We start from the raw sequence: 16952 nt of genomic DNA, 5'->3' as shown, positions 1-16952 counted from the left end.
TTTTGGAAGAACTGTCATATCAGTCCTCATCTTCCACATTCTTAAGTGTCCTTGGAAGTGATACTGAACCACAAGTTTCTGTCTACTAGCGCCAAGTCTAGGAATGGAATGGGTTAATGTAAAGCAGGGCTTTGTGGTCTTCACATAAAGAAAGCATGCCTTTTTTTTTTTTTATTATAGCTTTTATTAACAAACAGTAGAAAACAAGTTGTCATCTGCAGAAAAAAAAATGTAAACAGTGCATTATATATGAAGATTTTTCCCATTTCCATGCATATAAAAAGACTTCAGAAAAACATTTATGAAACCAATTAAGGCACAGATCAGATCACATATGAGGTACTGAATTGATAATATATTTTTAAAAAATCCCCCATTTTAAATCATTTTAACAAGAATAAAGATACATTTGAACTAATCATTGCATGTTGAACCACAGCCAGTTTAATAAATTCTCAAAATTTAATGCTAAAACTTAAACTGGAGGGACATTGGCTACATATCAAGCAGCATTTTGTAACCATGTCAAATCATATCAGACCACAGAAAAGTATATTTAGCAAACATTGTTATAAAGGAAGAAATAAAAGAGAAACCAAGAATTTGTAGAGGCAGTTGATTAGATCTAGTCATAAATGAACCTACCAAGTACCCCGTCACTGAATCTGACCATTTCCAGCAATATTGTCATGAGAAAGGCACTGTTGAACAATGACAAACTTAAAACAAGTGATGAACCACAGGAACCAACACAACCACCCGACAATCATAATGTGTTTTTTTTTCCTCTAAGGTCTGGGTTTGGCTCATTTGTTCACACAAATATATAATAAATAATTCTATATAAAAAGAAGCCCATCACCATTTTCCACTGCTTACAACAGCAGGGTAAACACATCATTTGCTTTGCTGTGTTAGACTCACCAGTGTCAGTGACGTTTTTTTATTTATTTATTTTTTTTAAATCCCTTTCAAACATTAGCAATTTATCATTTTACTATCTGAACCCTTTGGCTGTTTCTCCACAGACCAATATCAATCCAGAGAGTTGCAATGCTAAACACAAAGTCAACACATCTTCCGAAATATATAAACAGTGCAAGGGGGTCAAAACCTTTTCTTATTCGGCTTTCAAACTTGCTCCATTCTTCTGCTCCCGCGCCTTCCTCCTGTTCAGGTATCCTGTGCGCTGCCGGCGGTTCATACTGGCACCCAGGAAGATAACAATGCTACTTGGCACCAGCTTGGTGGTAACCCAACCCTGTTATCAAACAAAAAAATGTCAAAAATGATTCTTATAACAGTTGATTTTAAGTATTGCTTAAAAATATAAAACAGACAAAATAATAATGATGTAATTACTGAAAAAAGAAATGTAGGTTTAAACAAATGCCAATTTAAAAAAAAAAATTGGCAAATTTAAATGCCAATTTAAAAAAAAAAAAAAAAAAAAAAAAAAAAAAAAAAGCCAGTTTCAGGAATAAAATTAAACAGGAAAAATTAAATCAAATCTCTGATAATTTGAAGCAACCAATGCTGATATGAAGGTCATATTTAGGAGTTTATGCTTTAGAGAAAAAAAATTTTTGTACATTTTTTTATTTTTTCATTTTTAATATAGATTATAATAACCTTTTGATTGGTTTTAAATTAAATCAAAAATTGAATAAACCAGTTAAAAACAAAAGGAAAAAAAGTTTTCTTCAGGTTCCCAGTTTCTTACCATAACAGCATGAGGGAAGTAGCCATTGGTCTGGCTCTGCAGACCCACAGTGGAGAGCTCAGCTGCCACATAGCGTTCTGGGGTGGGCTTATCCAGCGTAGGCTTCCTGATGCGAGTCATTTTGGTGGCCACAAAAAAGGGCAGCACACTCTACAGAAAAGAAAAGTTTGAATATGCTAAATTAGCTCGAAAAAAAAAAAACTACATTTCTACTAAAAACACTGAAAACATTTAAATAAGTGGCTGTTATGTCTGGTGTTATGAAGGCTGGGGGGGGGGGGGGGGGGGGGAAGAAAAAAAAGAGAGTTTAACTGAAATGATGTCCACACTGTAACCACAAGGTGGCACATGGATAGATACTCCTTAGTGCTATAAACAGAATTACAAAGTCTTTTTTACAACAAGAAATATTGACATAAATATCACTGCTCAAACTGTGGTTTCCTTCAGTCTTCAGAAAGCAAATATTCAGGGTTTGTGTGCATGTCCCAACACAAAATAAGATGTCAAAATTGCAAGCTGGGTACCATTTGTTTGATTTGATTGGTCAAAAATGTTTTGAAGAGCTCTCAAAAAAACAAAAAAACAAAAGAGTGTGTGTGTGTGTGGCAATCAACTAAAAAACATTGCTATTGTATAAGAGTGGGATTAATTTGTGACAGGCAAACCCCAAACCCACCTGGATGATGATGCCCTGACGCCTGTACTCCTCCTGAAGGCCACGAGAGAAGAAATCCATGAAGGCCTGCACACAAAGCAACAGATGGTCACATTTAACCTAATTGTCTGTCATTCGTTTATTTTCGGAACCGCTCAGTCCGATTAAGGGTCACGGGAAAGCTGGAGCCTATTCCAGCAATCACTGGGCAAGAGGCAGGGTACACCCTGGACAGGTCGCCAGTCCATCACATAGCATAACTGTCATCACTGTCAAATTGAGAAATTAACTGGGGGAACCTTTCAATATGAGTTAACACTACTTCAAAATGATCCATTTCCAGAGAGACTCCTCTAAATATGACACAAGCTCAGGATAAACATATACCTTGGTTGCAGAGTAGAGTGTCAGCAGAGGGAGGGGATACATGCCGCTAGCAGAGGAGATGTTGAGGATAACACCTTTGGACCTGAGAAAAATAAATTCACATTTAAACATTTCAAATGTCAACATTTAACATGTACACGGAAAAATAAATAAATAAATAAATAAATCAATAAATATCAACTTTCCAGCAAATTCATAAAATTCCAGGGAAGAAAACAATCTTTCATAAACAATTTAACACTGTCCCTATAGCACACTTCTAAATCCCAAGGCCTTCCTCACATACTAATACCACTGCATTTCATGATATATTTAGGGCCGTTTTCCCCTTCTCATCCACAACTTTCCAATGGTTTCCAAGCCAATGGAAATTCTGTCTACATGCATTTAACACCTTGGCAAATACAAATTAATATTACATTCACACATACACAAACACACACAGAGTGTGGTAGTGCCCGTGTACGTTTCCATGGCAGCCTGTTGCTGCAGCAATGTAGTGGAGACGCTTCAGCCTCACACGGCATCAAATGTGCCTATGATGCTATTGGTCAGAAAGAATCACATGGGAACAGATCATCCAATCAGATGGGAAGAGCACTTTGTGTGAATTGAAAGCTTGTCAGCATTGCGAACAAAGGAGAGGAAAACCGATGCAGTGATGGAAAAGGCTTGGTGAGGATTTCTTGTCCTACTTCCTGATTTAAGAAAAAAAAAGAAAAAGCCCACTTTATAAAAGCAGCATCTCCCAAATACTCTTGCCAAAAAAAAAAACTAAGGCTAAAAACTAAGGCTGCTGTTTTATTATGGAGTTGCCTTTCTAAGCTCTGTCTAACAGTCCAATTATCCACCACATTGATATTTGACTACAGTCATGTCGCTAAACGTGGAGGCTAGTCGTTTAACTCACCTTTGAGCCATTCTGGGCAGCACAAGACGAGTCATCTAAAAAAAAAAAAAAAAAAAAAAAAAATTAAATAAATAAATTAAATAAATAAAATAAATTAAAAATTAAATATATATATATATATATATATATATATATATATATATATATATATATATATATATATATATATATATATAAAATGGCATGCAAACAACAGAAAATCATGAAAGAAAATAGCTGTACAGAACAGGAGGATTATTTTAAAAAAAAAAAAAAAAAAAAAAAAAAAAAAAAAAGTAGCAGGGCATGAGAGACAGGCAGAAACCAGCAAAGAAAGAGTTGCGTGGGTGGAGAGTACAGACAGCGTTGGTGTAGTCCACGGTTGCTTTGGGAACAACTGAGACTGCAGGTACCATGGTAGAAAGAGCAGAAGAAAAGAAAAAGGACAAGAAAAAAAAACCAAAAAGAAAACACTATGGACTGACTTTAAACAAACACTAACAGCGATATAGATGTATAATGTGTAATCAATAGGGTGAGTGGATTTTATTTAAAAAAAAAAAAAAAAAAAAAAAAAAAAAAAAAACCCAAACAAAAAAAAAAAAAAACTTTGCTGAATTGTTTAAGACAGATATCCTTACCTGGCACACTGAGGTCATGTTGACATTGATCATATTTGTGATGAACTGAAACACAGACAGAAAGCACCAGTCATCTTCACAAGAAATAGGCTACTGAAGAGCAAATCAAAATTAAATCGTTTTTGACAATAAACTGCATCACAGAGAATAAGCAGCAAATGTGGACTACTCACGTTGTCCAGATCAGGAACACGGAGGTAGTACTCAGGGTAGGGGTAAGACACACCAACATTATTCACTGTTTGAGACAAAAACAACAGAGGGCCTAAAGAAATGGCTCTTGAATGGATTTGGAGAACTCAAACGATCCTAAATATTACCACAAGGTGGCAGCAAATACAAACAAGCTCGAGAAAGGCATCTACAAAGCACTAGACACAGCCACACCTTGCAACCAGTAGAGCACAACTAGAATCAGAAAAAGAACAAAGAGTTCCTTAAATGTTCAGCTGAAAAGTACAAAGTAAAGTACAGAGTCTAAATTTCCGCAGTTAACACCTGTTATTTCAGCACATTTGTAAAAACATGACATAACAGCAGATATGAGGGAAAATGCGTAAGCTGAAATTTAGGAGGGATTTTAAAAAGTCAAAAACGTTATAAACTTTTGATGTGGATTTCATAAAAGATAAGGGAGGGAAGCATTGCCATAACAGACCTTAAAAATAATGCCCAACATGGCCAAATGTGCTTTATATATTATCTATATCTATACATCTATATTTATCTACATATAATAATTTTTAAAAAATGTATTAGAGATGCAAGTCTAAGCAACTAAACATATGTGAAAAACCATAGGGTAAAGTTTAAAAGCAAGACATTCCAAAAGCTGAAAAGCCAGAACATACACAGAGCACAAATAAGATGAAGGATGTGCATTGTAAAAGCTCAAAAGCAAAATCAGCCAATAGTTAAAGAAATGCCCATTGTAGCATGAATGTCATAACACTCTGGAGTCATAAAAAATGTTTAAATTACAATATTTCTCATTACTACATCTCAGCTCATGCTGCAAACCTAAGATATATCAAACTGCCTGAATGCATATCATGACAAAGTACCAAAGGTTTGCCTTGAATTTTTCAAATCTTTGATAATATAGTTTATCCCCTCACCACATGGAGCATCTTTACAAAGCAGAAGGATAAATACATGTGGACTATACTTTGATTAGAAGGTAAAAAGAGAAGGAAATGCAACAACCAACTCTTACCAAGAACTCCAATCTCCAGACCAGTAAGCCCTGCCTCAATCTTGGGGTAGATGTCCGTTTTGCCGAAGTCAACAGCAATTGTCTTGGTCTCCACATTATACTGCATCTCTGTGAAGAAGATGAAGGAAATGAAGAAGTTTGTTAATCACCTTGTTCCAACAGAGCAAAAAATCAAAAGCCACACTGACAAATTAAAGTGTCAATGCACATAAGACTTCCTCTCAATGTGGGCAGCATGCTACATGACTCACAAAAATCAGGCAACAATTATTTGATCAAAGCATTTCTGTTTTAAAATGTTGCATTCATTAAAACAAAAAGGAGCATGACACCAGTCACTGTCAGACTACACCTGGAGAGAGCGCTGTGTGCCAACAAACCAGCTGAGTGGGCTTCTATCTCGGTACCTCCTCATGTTTGACCGCCTGCTGCAATTAGAATCTATTGTCCAAAGACTTATTCAGCAGATAGGTGGCAGAGAGAGTTATAAGGGGAAAATTGCTGGGATTTGTCTCAGTAAAGACCAATAGCATCAATGTGTGTTCTATTCAAACTTTAGACCAGATGGAAATGGGGTGGGGTGGAGTGGTAGGTATGATTTAAAGAGGTGAGTGGGAGTAGGTGGGACGAAACTTATGACCCAAGTCCTGTTCAGATTGTTTGCCCTCATTGCTTCTACAAGTACACCAAGAAAGTAGTAAAAGGAGCGGGTGGTAAAATGGTTGGAAAATTAAGTGTAAAGTTGCCATAGTCAAAAGGAGAAATTTAAAGTTGATATTTGCAATAAAAAGTCAGACGCCAACAGCTGCATAGAAATGAGAAGGAAACATGCACAATAAAATTATAGGTGGGACAGGGAGGGTTGCCAGGTTACATGCCAAGAAGGACGGTTTTCTCAGACTAATCGTGAGGGAGGATTGCTGGAGTTTGGCATGCCACTCCCTGCTCGTGACTACCCATCAGCCCCCTCTGTGGACTTGAAGCACGACAGGGGAAATTGCGCTGTGGGAAACGTCAGAGACAGATGGAAAGACAGCAAGTCTTGGAGAGGGCACTATTAACAGAGGGATGAAGGGACATGCACGCCATTCAGGCACTGCTAAAAATCTGGAGACTTGCCAGGAGGGAGGCAAACAAAAGTCTCTTGTTTTTTTCCACATTTCATATGGACACTGGTGTGCTACACGTTGAAGACTTGGAATGCAGAAAGTCTACTATGTCTAAGAATTATCTGTAATATAAACCAGGTTGCAGTAGCTTCCTTCATCAGGGCAGGTATTTAATCCATCTTTCCTTATCTGAACAAGGAGGAAGTAAAAACAGCCTGCTCCATTTAAGAAAAAAACAAAAACAAAAAATACCTGTTGAAGAAAACCTTATTCCATACTCTAATCTTATGTCACCAAGGATTTTTCCCTCAAACTGTTGTAAATATTGATTCAATGCAAACAGTTTCCCAAATAAGAACATCTTTAGTCAGAAATGTGGACATTGATAAGCTGACGCACTGAAAGATTTCACATCATTACCTGTCCATATAAAACATCCTCATCATCCCACACAGTTCTTTCAGCCCCTAACAGGCTCTTGTAATATTATGGAAAGGAGCACGCGCGCACGCACGCACGCACACGCACACGCGCGCACACACACACCCACCCACCCACCAAGGTATCTGGCCACGTCATTCAGCTTGTCTTGGGAGCGACTGATCAGCATCATGGCAAATCCTCTGCGAGCCAGCTAAAAAGCAAGAAGGAAAACAATAGTCATAAAAGGAAGAACAAATTTGATCAGTTTTAATGCAGCATTGATAGTGATGATACATTAAGTGGTCCTGCTGCTTGTCATTTGTTTATGTACCCCAAGTACACAAAAGCCCTGGCTGGAACTTGCTGTACATGTTTGTTTTTTTTTGCTCATAGTAAGTAAATCTGTACATGTAACATGAATCGACCTCTATGGGAAAGCAGTATTTGTATTGTGCATTTGGGTTTTTCCACTTAGATACACACAGAATCAGTTGTAGCCATGACAAGCAGCTGATCCCACTGTAGGACCAACAACAGTGCAAGTCAAAGACACTACATGACTTTAAACAGCCAGGCATGCCCACAATCATATGTAAAAACAACATGGCAAAGCTCCTGTGTGAGCTGTCGTTGGCAAGTCTGTGTTCAAATGAGAGCATATGTTTTTGTGAGGACTCTCAAACGTCAACAGGCCTGTAAGAGCTCTCCCCTACCGTGGCGTATGTGTGAACATGAAGTGTGCGCATATGTGCATGAGTCATAGACGTTCCAAGAAAGGAAATTTTAAAAAAGGAATCCAGAACTCTCACCTCCTCCGCATAGGATTTCCCAATTCCATCTGTGGCTCCTGTCACAACTACAGTGAAAACAGAGGAAAAGAGGTCAGTGTTGACTTACAAACTCAGAATTGAATTCTGTTTAACTAATGAGGGAGATCATGTCTAACAGTTAAAGACTGAAATGGTTTGTGGAAATGATGGGATTGAAATCATGCTCTCAGGGAAACGTACTGTAATCCTGTCAAACGGCATTAGCAAATTCTCGCTGGGTGATTCACTCTAACTCAAGTCCTCTGTTCACATAAGCTAGATCTTTGTTCAGATAGACACGTTTGACTTCAGGTTTGGCAACCTGCAACTGTCATATGTAGATGAATGTGGAGTTAAGCAAGAGCGCTTTATGAAATACAGTGTAGTCAAAGCAAGCTAGTTTGCAATGCAGTTCACCTTTTTTTTTTTTTTTTTTAAAGGAAGGCCTGCTTTTTGAGCTCTGAGATAACAGTTTGCCAGTCAAATATTACACAAACACAGTGCTTACCTGCAAGGTTTGATTTTCAAAAACACATAACCCAAGAAGGAATAGATTACAGAACTATTACAAATAAATGTGCTTCAAAGACAATAGAAAGAGTTGATTATAAAAATGGGTGATAAAATTGGCTACATCAAAGAAATATCAAAATAAGATTCACTGAGCCAACAAGACATACTAAAACCCATCATTAACACCTTCCTACTGCATACAAACAAATCTGCCCCATCAAAAAAAAAAAAAAGAAAAAAAAATGTCGACTTAAGCTGACCATAGAGAAGGTAAATCATTGTAAATGTTGGCAAATGAGTTGCAGAATGGTTTGGTAGAATCCGGGAGAAGATTTCTATAGAGGCTGGAGTGTGAGGCGACAGGGGCAGCTGATGATCTTGTGAGTTATCGTCACCTTGTCAAAAAAACAGGACTATTTTTAAACCATGGCTGCCCCATCAACCCCAGCTTCTGCTTGAATGGTAGAGAATCTTGGGCAGAAAGAATAGATGGAGAAGAGAGAAAAGCCACGTGAAAGGAATTTTTTTGAAATTTTTTTTTTTTTCTAAAAAAAAACAAACAAACAAAAAACAGCTGTGGTCACGGGAATTGAAGGTACTCACGAATATACATGCATACACAGTAAGTTGTGAATCATGAATACATAAGCAAGGTTTGATGAAAGATTAATAGGAAGTAGAGGACATTCTCTCGTAAAGAAATGGAAAAAATACAAGATGAGAGGGGATGCGAAGAGGAGGGAGTGATGACGAACATAGAGCAGGAAAAATAAGGGGGGTGAAGTGGGGTAGGGAGGGATCCTAGGGGTGGCTAAAAATAGAACTGGAGGGAAGTAGGAGAACGAAAGAGTCAAGGAGAATGACAGAATAGAGATCACAGTGGAGAAAAGGAGAGGGAGAATAAGTAGTGAATGAATAAAGAGTGAGAGAGTCAAACAAAGTCAAAAGTGAAAAAGAGAGCAGAATTCCCAGTTATTTTTAAACCTCCCCCATGTCAAGAATGAAACAGTCCATGGCAAAAAAGCCTCAATGGGCACAGGCTGTACCAAACCAGGCTTTCAATGCAGATCAAGGTGAATGCAGGAGTGGGAGTTGGAGAGGAGGGGATTCATTTGCTGCAAAGTGCATAGGGAAGGAGACCATTTCTATCATCGTGAGGTGGATAAGGTTTGTTTTATTTCATAATTGTGTATTTTAGATGATGGAAGATGAAAAAACAACATGACTGTAGAGTCACAAGCTTACAAAAGGTTTAGAAGGGGGAAAAAAAAAACAAAAAAAAAAAAACACTTGTTAAAATGTGATGAAAAAAAAAACTAAAATCGTATGTACTTTCTATGACTCAAACTAGGACAAAGGATACCTTACAAAAATGACAAACCATGATTTAGTGCCTCATTGCATTAGACACATTTCTGTCTCAGAGCAACACCAAAATGGCAGACGGGATGCGCATTATTTGAAGGCATGACTGAGTTCCTATCGCAGAGAACTGCACCTGCACATTGGAATTCATGAAAAATGCTTCCACATGCACGTAGAGCATCAGTTCTTTAACTTTACGGTACAGTAGTACAAGAATGCACACGTGTGTCTGGTTAAAATGCACGTACAGGATAACCTTTTGAACTTGAAGGTATCTGTGATACGTGTCTGACGTATTTTTTCAGTCAAGTATTTTAAAAAGAGCAATCTGTATTTTTTTGTTTTTTTTGCCGGTGCGCACTTTAAACAGAAATTCTTCACATACATATAGCGCTTTGTATCAAAATCTAACTTAAAAGACCATTTATTATTTATATCAAGAAACAAAGAAATATGGCAGATGTATGGATCTCAACCTTTACAGATTCTGTCCAGCTAAATCTTATGACATAATGTGAAAAGGCAAGCGCTAAGTAAAGCCGTTCCACAAAGACTAAAAAACGTACAACTGCTTTGTTTTCAGTCACTTATACAGTTTAAGTTTCCATTCACTCTAACTAAACATCATAGGATAAGAGTGAGTTTGCGCCACATTTAACAAGGAGGCAACATATTACAAAGACAATTTACAAATCCTTTCACCTCATATGAATAAACCAAACAGTGCCAAATATTTTAAATGGACAGTTTTTGCACAAAGGCCACTTTGAATTGTATTTTTATACACTAGGCAAAAGACCTCAAACCTTTCTTGCACTCCCCAAGTCTTCATGCTGTACTTATGAATGGCTGCACTCCTCCCACCCATTATATAATAGTACCATTTTCTCAAACATGTCTGGGGACAGTGTGTCTGCACTGGGTGGGGGCTAGGACAAGAGGATGGGAACATTAAAGCCATTAAAGCCTTAAATTTCAGAATGCACAGAATTTATTTTTGGAAATGCCCTTAAAAAAAAGAAAAATAAGTAAGGGTAGAAACAGTTCCAAGTCAGTCCAACTTGCAGTACATCCCGTTGCTTCCCAGCAAGATCACAATAGCCCTCCTAAGCAGTTTGTTACATCAGTGGCACACGGTTCTAACGTAACAAAGAAAGGCTACGCAAGCGATCACGTGAATGACAGCAGCACTGACGCCAACACAGTGAAAGCGTTGATGTGGCGCTGAAAAGAAATGTGTGTGCACAGAGTGCAGCCCCTCATTTATCCCCAACAGAGCTATGATCCCAGTTCCCCTCCCACTCCCAACATCTCTGGGAAACTGGTCCAGCAGTGCTGGCTTCGAGGCATCCTGACGAGGGCGCATTTGCACTGCAGTTCAGCTTTGTGCACCGCTTCGTGCTGAACAACATATTCAGAGGTATTGACATCCCCCAGCCTTTTCTGTCTCTCTCCCTCCCTCCGCAGCAGTGGAGCAGCCCCTGCTGCTGCCTGCTCACTATTCCGAGGGTCTAAAAAAAGCAGCAGGAGGAGTAAAAATAGCAGCGCCTGCACTGCCTTGTCTGGGAGCTGCCTGCTTGCCTGCCTGCTGCAGCACCGGAATACCAACAAGATCCCCTACCATTATTGCCAAGATGCCTGGGATGCTGTTGTATCCTGAAATCTCTACATAAACCATTGATATTAGTATGAGCACTGCAAGCTGAGAGAGAGAAAAAAAAACCCAGCATCTGATTATAAAAAAGGAAAAGGACAAACAATAATTTAGACAGACATGGACTGCATTAGGGCGGCACATGTATGCGAATCAGTATGTCAACATGAGTGCAGAACTCCCTCATTACGCACAAGCTCCCAATTAACATTCAATGAGGAGAGACTGCAGTCCTTGTATGCTCCACTCTATGTACCGTTATGTAATCTGTCGCACCCAAAACACTCCTGACAACAAGCAGCCCCATCCTACTTCAGAAAAAAGGCAAAAGGAAGGAGAGAAAGGGATGCAGAAGAAGATGCAAAGACACATGCTATCCTTTCACCCACCCTTCGTTATTCAAACACATGTTTGAATATAGAAGAGGGGAAAATGCAAGGCACATGGCTAATACAAAAGTCAACTAAATAAAGCTTGATCAGCCTGGAGGATATGGTAGGAGGAGGTGAGGAGGGTGAGACAAGATAGTGAAAAAGAGAACATGTACTTCAAAACTGCTCGAGATAGAATCAGCATCTATATTTGGATACAGTACAAAAAATAGCCCCGTCCCCCTCCCTTTAACCATATTCCTTGTTTATGTAACACATCCACTTTGCCTGGGACAGGAGGACCTTTTTTGAGCTGGAAGCAAACTACTGGTAGATGAAGGGTAGGTAACTCCGGTCCTTGAGTGCCACAGTCCTGTAAATGTTAGTTTCCCTGCTGCAACACATCTGATTCAGATCAATGGCTAATTAGCAGACCTGTGCAGCATTTGATGTCAAGCTCTGCACAAGTCTGCTAATTAGGTCTGATGTGTGCAAGGTGTGTTGCAGCAGAGAAACCCCTAACAATTACAGGACTGTGGCACTCGAGGACCGGAGTTGCCCATCCCTGCAGTAATTAAAAGTAATGTGGAGTTTATCTACAAATTTGGTCCATCTAGTTAGACAAGATTGATCATATGGAAAGAGTTTTTAAACCAATCACCTTTCTTTCTGCTGATACAACGAGCAGTACTGTAAAAATTAAGGTTAACAAACACTGTGCACATCATTGCGAAACACCTTTCAACTACGCAAACGTTTTACCTCTGAAACTCTGAAATTTAAACTGTTTATCAGAAAACTATCTTTATTGGTTTTGCATGGAGGTTAGGTAACAACATGACCTCATAGAAAACATTCTACTGTTAGATAACATTCTAGAAAGACCACGTCTGACACCTCATAACTGATAAATCTCTTTTTCTGGCATGCTTGCGGTTTCACTTGCCACAAGCACAACAACCGAAGACTCCAAATACGCTGGCTGTCCAGTATCGTGCGCGTCAAACATAACTGAGTAGCTACTTCAGTAACTGATGCCACCTACTATGTTGTAGATGCTGAACATTTTCACTTGGAACAAATAGCTGTAAAGAAAAATAAGTGCAAATCTTACTTTAAAAAAAAACAACAAAAAAAAAAAAAACAGCAAATGCATACTGATATAAAATTTGTAACCATTTAAAATGTGCTTACAAAAATAAATATGTTATATTGTAATATTGTAGCTACAATGACTGCAAGGTATAGAAAAAAAAACAAACTATTGATGGATTAGTTTGAATGAGATGAACAGATAGAATAGAAGGATTTTTGAAGGACTTTAAATGAGAGCCAATTGAAGTGTTTTAGGTTTTTTTTTTTAGTTTGTTTTTTGTTTTGTTTTTTAAACCAGCATCCTTGGCTCCAACACGTGTCATAGAGCATGTTCATCACGTGAACATCAGCGTTCCTTCTCTCCGCCCACACACAGGGCACTAGGGGGAAGCACATTCACAAGGATGAAGAAAAGACCCTGCTTCACTGTGACACATGAGGATGCGTTTCATTCACATGTGAGCCTTTTCCCTGCAATGAAAAGAAGCTAACTGCCAACTGAAAATGATTGTATGATTGTCGCATAAACCTGTAACTTTAATGTGCACCCAGTTTTTCTTGACAAACTTGATTAGTGATGGAGCAAGTCTATACTCTTACATAATTGATGAGCTAAGCTTTTGTTACTCATGTGCTTTGCCGTTGAATGAAGAGCTTTACGTTGACACAACAGAGGACACAAGCTATCTTGCCTTACATAATGTGGGGTGCTGATTAATCTGACAAAACGAGGGAGCAGAAAGGACAAAATGGAAAATGCTGCCAAAATGAAAAAAGTGTACATGGACACAGTGTCACAAAATGTGTACTTTTAGACTTTTTTTTTTTTTTTAATATAAATCAAATTGAAAATGTATTTTTGACAGAAAGACATTTAACCTTAAACACCACAGATAGAGGCAAAATAGGAAAAATTAAATAAAAACATTTGTTTGAAAATGAATACATTCTTAAAGAAACATTAAAATGCAGACATGGTCTGGCAGGAAGCGTGCTGAGTCGGGAGGGGAAGTTTACGATCAGAGCAGGAGAGAGGCTGGGGAAGCCGCTCTGACTCACGCTGCAGTACTCCTGCTCGGTCACAAGGAGTCTCATCCACTAAAAGGAGGGGCAGTCACTCCTGTGAACTCCTTGCTCAGCATGTGAAAACTGTATTGTCTCTCAACATAGACACAAGCAATGACATCAATCTAGAAAGTCTCCTCAGAGCTAAGAACGTCAAGTACAAACCAGAACATTCTATTCCTGGGCGGGGGGGTAAGTTTCCATGTGATCCAGTTTTGTGACCAGCCGGCAACCTTCACAACCACCTGCAGACCTCTAAAACTTTCATAGTGTGTGTGTGTATATATATATATATATATATATATATATATATATATATATATATATATTATTTTGACTAAATGAAATGAGAGGGGTCCTTAACAGCATAGTTTTCACACCGGCCGGCTCCACCGGCACATCTGGTTGAACCTGAGGAGGAGATGAACACCCCCCCCAACACCGACCTACCCCTCCACCACACTCACACACCCGTTACTCTGTGTCATTTCATACGTGCGCCAAACTTGCCAAACTGGTGGCAAGAACTGGTTTCAGGGAGTGGCTCGCAGGTCCACATCTTACAAAAAGTATGTCCATGGAACTATGTGACGCTGTGTGAAAGCTAAGTGATCGTTTTTAGCAATAAACCCCCAGATCAGCTCCTGGAGAATCTCTGAAATGTTCCGTTAAAACCTGCTGGTCTGGAGTACTTTTTGCATTTGTCGCCAGTGACTCATGCTTGATGCGGCAAAACTGGGCTCAGCTGGTTCACAATTGTGTGGAGATAATGGATCGATTTTTGTTAAGCATAATATAAAAAAAATTGGTATGAAGCTGGTGCTAAAATGACAGCTTATTTAGGTTTGATGGGGGTGACGACCAAATTTTTTTTTCCATGACTAATGAATGCCCATAAACAAGCATGACTTGTCACTGTGCACCTGCATTCCTCCGCATGAAAACCAGGAAAAAAGTACATTACTCGTTCCTCAAGGAGCCCTACTTTTTCGTCATATGTTTTATTTCATTTTACGGAGCAAAGCATATCATTTACACATCGCTTAAACAAACAAAATGACTAAATAAGATGACGATATGGAACTTAAGTAGACTATGTCACGGGTGTACAGATAAAAGGTAGCACAAACGCATATAACACAGTTTATTCATTAGTTTATTGCAAAAGACGAAAAACGAGATAACGTCGACCTATCCCCGTGTAAAGGAGAACTCCTTTAAATGCGCAACGAGAGGATCCAGACAGCAGTCTTCACTTTGCATGAGATTGGAGAAATGGGTCAAGCCTTGGCAAGGCGATTCCTATGAGATTCATCCTCGCCAAGCTAAAATACTAGAGATATGACTGCCAAATGACTATTTGGGGTTTTTTGTTTTGTTTTATTTTTGTTTTTTTAAGATGAATGAAAATATTATTTCATTAAACAGGGGCAAAAACAACCGGACAATGTTTTGTGGCAAGAATTTATGTCAACAGGAATGAATAGAGAAAAGTATGAGCAAAGAGCACAACGATATAAAAAATATCTGTAGAAGAGAGAAAACACGTGTCAGAATGATGGACAAGCTCCAAAGTGATATGTCCGAGTCAAAGGCTTAAAGTAAAATCATCATGAAGTGGGTCACGTTTAAATTAGGCAGAAGAGTTTGTCCTACATTATACGGAGGAGCTTTTGGGTTCTTTAGTGCACGGGGTGAGAGCTCACCTTCATAAAACAGCTCTCCGAAAAGTGCGCATAGCTTGCGCAATTTGGCTCATGGCTCACCAATGTGGGGCATCCCCCTACTGCTCCAAATGTGGATGAAAACGCTGACTGGAGCTCTTGGCAGCACAAGTGCTGTGTTTTACGGCGGGCGGGGGGATCATTTGAGCAAATAAAGACCAATATCATGGCAGTCAATCAGCGTCTTACCTGCCTGCGCCTGTTACGCAACACCAACCTCCCAATGAATTAAGTCACCAAAACGCAGCACAATGCAGCCCCACTCTGAGCCAAAGTGAAGTTTGGGCGTAATAAACTCGCTCTGGTGTTTGTACGTCGAGTCCACCTGCTCACATCCAAGCTGCCCTTTTCGTGACCGTGATGTAGCAACTGGCATGAAAACTGATGAAAACCTGACTCACCTGCCCATTTGCCCAGCTTCGGGGAAAGCAACTGTCCATTTCCCAAAACCCAGATCCTGAAGCCTAAGAGCAGCTTGTAGATCAGCCACAGCATCAGAGAGGCCACAGTGAACGCACCGATCCAGAAGAGAGGCGTCTCGGCCCTGCGGATCATTTCCTCAATGTCCATCCAGTTCATAGCAGCGGCTCGCGGTGACTCGGCGTGTGTGAGAGTGTGTATGTGGAGACCTCAATTTTAGGCAATGTGCTCTAATTTCCAAGCCACAACGTGAGAGAGAGTCCCTTTATAAGGAGGTTGTAGCATCACACACACTCCCCCAACATTTGTCAAGCCTGATTTAAAGAGTACCGCCCACCGCTGCTCCTCACTGGCTGCTGCAGCCGTTGCTCGGCTGATCCACGTCGCCTGTAGGCGAAAATGAATGTCAATCACCCGCAGAGCTTTCCCCCATTCATTCGATTTTCTTTATGAATTGGGGCGGGACAAATGGAGACCGGGATTAGGAATGATTGGGTAAATATTACGGCAGCCCCAATACAGACTCTGTCATTGGCTCTTGCCAGAACAGGTTTGACGGTTTCAGTGGGTCCGTACCATTTATCGCCCGGGACACAACGTGGCTAGTCTGGTGGTCGGAGTTCACACTAAACCTGGTGGTCAGCCGGACCATCAGATGGTTGACCCGCTCAGATCTGACGTTTTTTTCGGTCAGAACACAATTCTAAAATAGAAAATAATAATAATGATGAAAATAATAATAATGAATCAGAGTGAGCTTGGAGACGAATAACCGGGTTCATGTCATGTTTTTATTTAAGTTCATTGGATAACCACGTGGTAAAATGATTCCTCGAACAATTTTTGACTGATTCTGCTCATCTGCTTTAAGCAGAAGTTGAAGCTATGTC

At 39.4% G+C, this 16952-nt stretch overlaps 1 protein-coding gene across 1 annotated transcript; it reads right to left on the bottom strand.

Moving 5' to 3' along the window:
• Positions 1-1120: 1120 nt before the first annotated feature.
• Positions 1121-16221, bottom strand: hsd17b12a (hydroxysteroid (17-beta) dehydrogenase 12a; the record flags this gene model as incomplete). The annotated part of the gene is made up of 11 exons (XM_079255559.1): positions 1121-1261; positions 1724-1873; positions 2403-2468; positions 2769-2850; positions 3679-3713; positions 4299-4343; positions 4472-4536; positions 5515-5622; positions 7182-7257; positions 7856-7902; positions 16044-16221. 11 exons carry the CDS (start codon positions 16219-16221, stop codon positions 1121-1123), a joined length of 993 nt encoding a protein of 330 aa, XP_079111685.1.
• Positions 16222-16952: the final 731 nt, after the last annotated feature.

This window comes from Telmatherina bonti (genome assembly GCF_933228915.1).
Source record: "Telmatherina bonti genome assembly, chromosome: 2".
Lineage (NCBI taxonomy): Eukaryota > Metazoa > Chordata > Actinopteri > Atheriniformes > Telmatherinidae > Telmatherina > Telmatherina bonti.
This window is presented reverse-complemented; position numbering and strand designations above follow the sequence as displayed.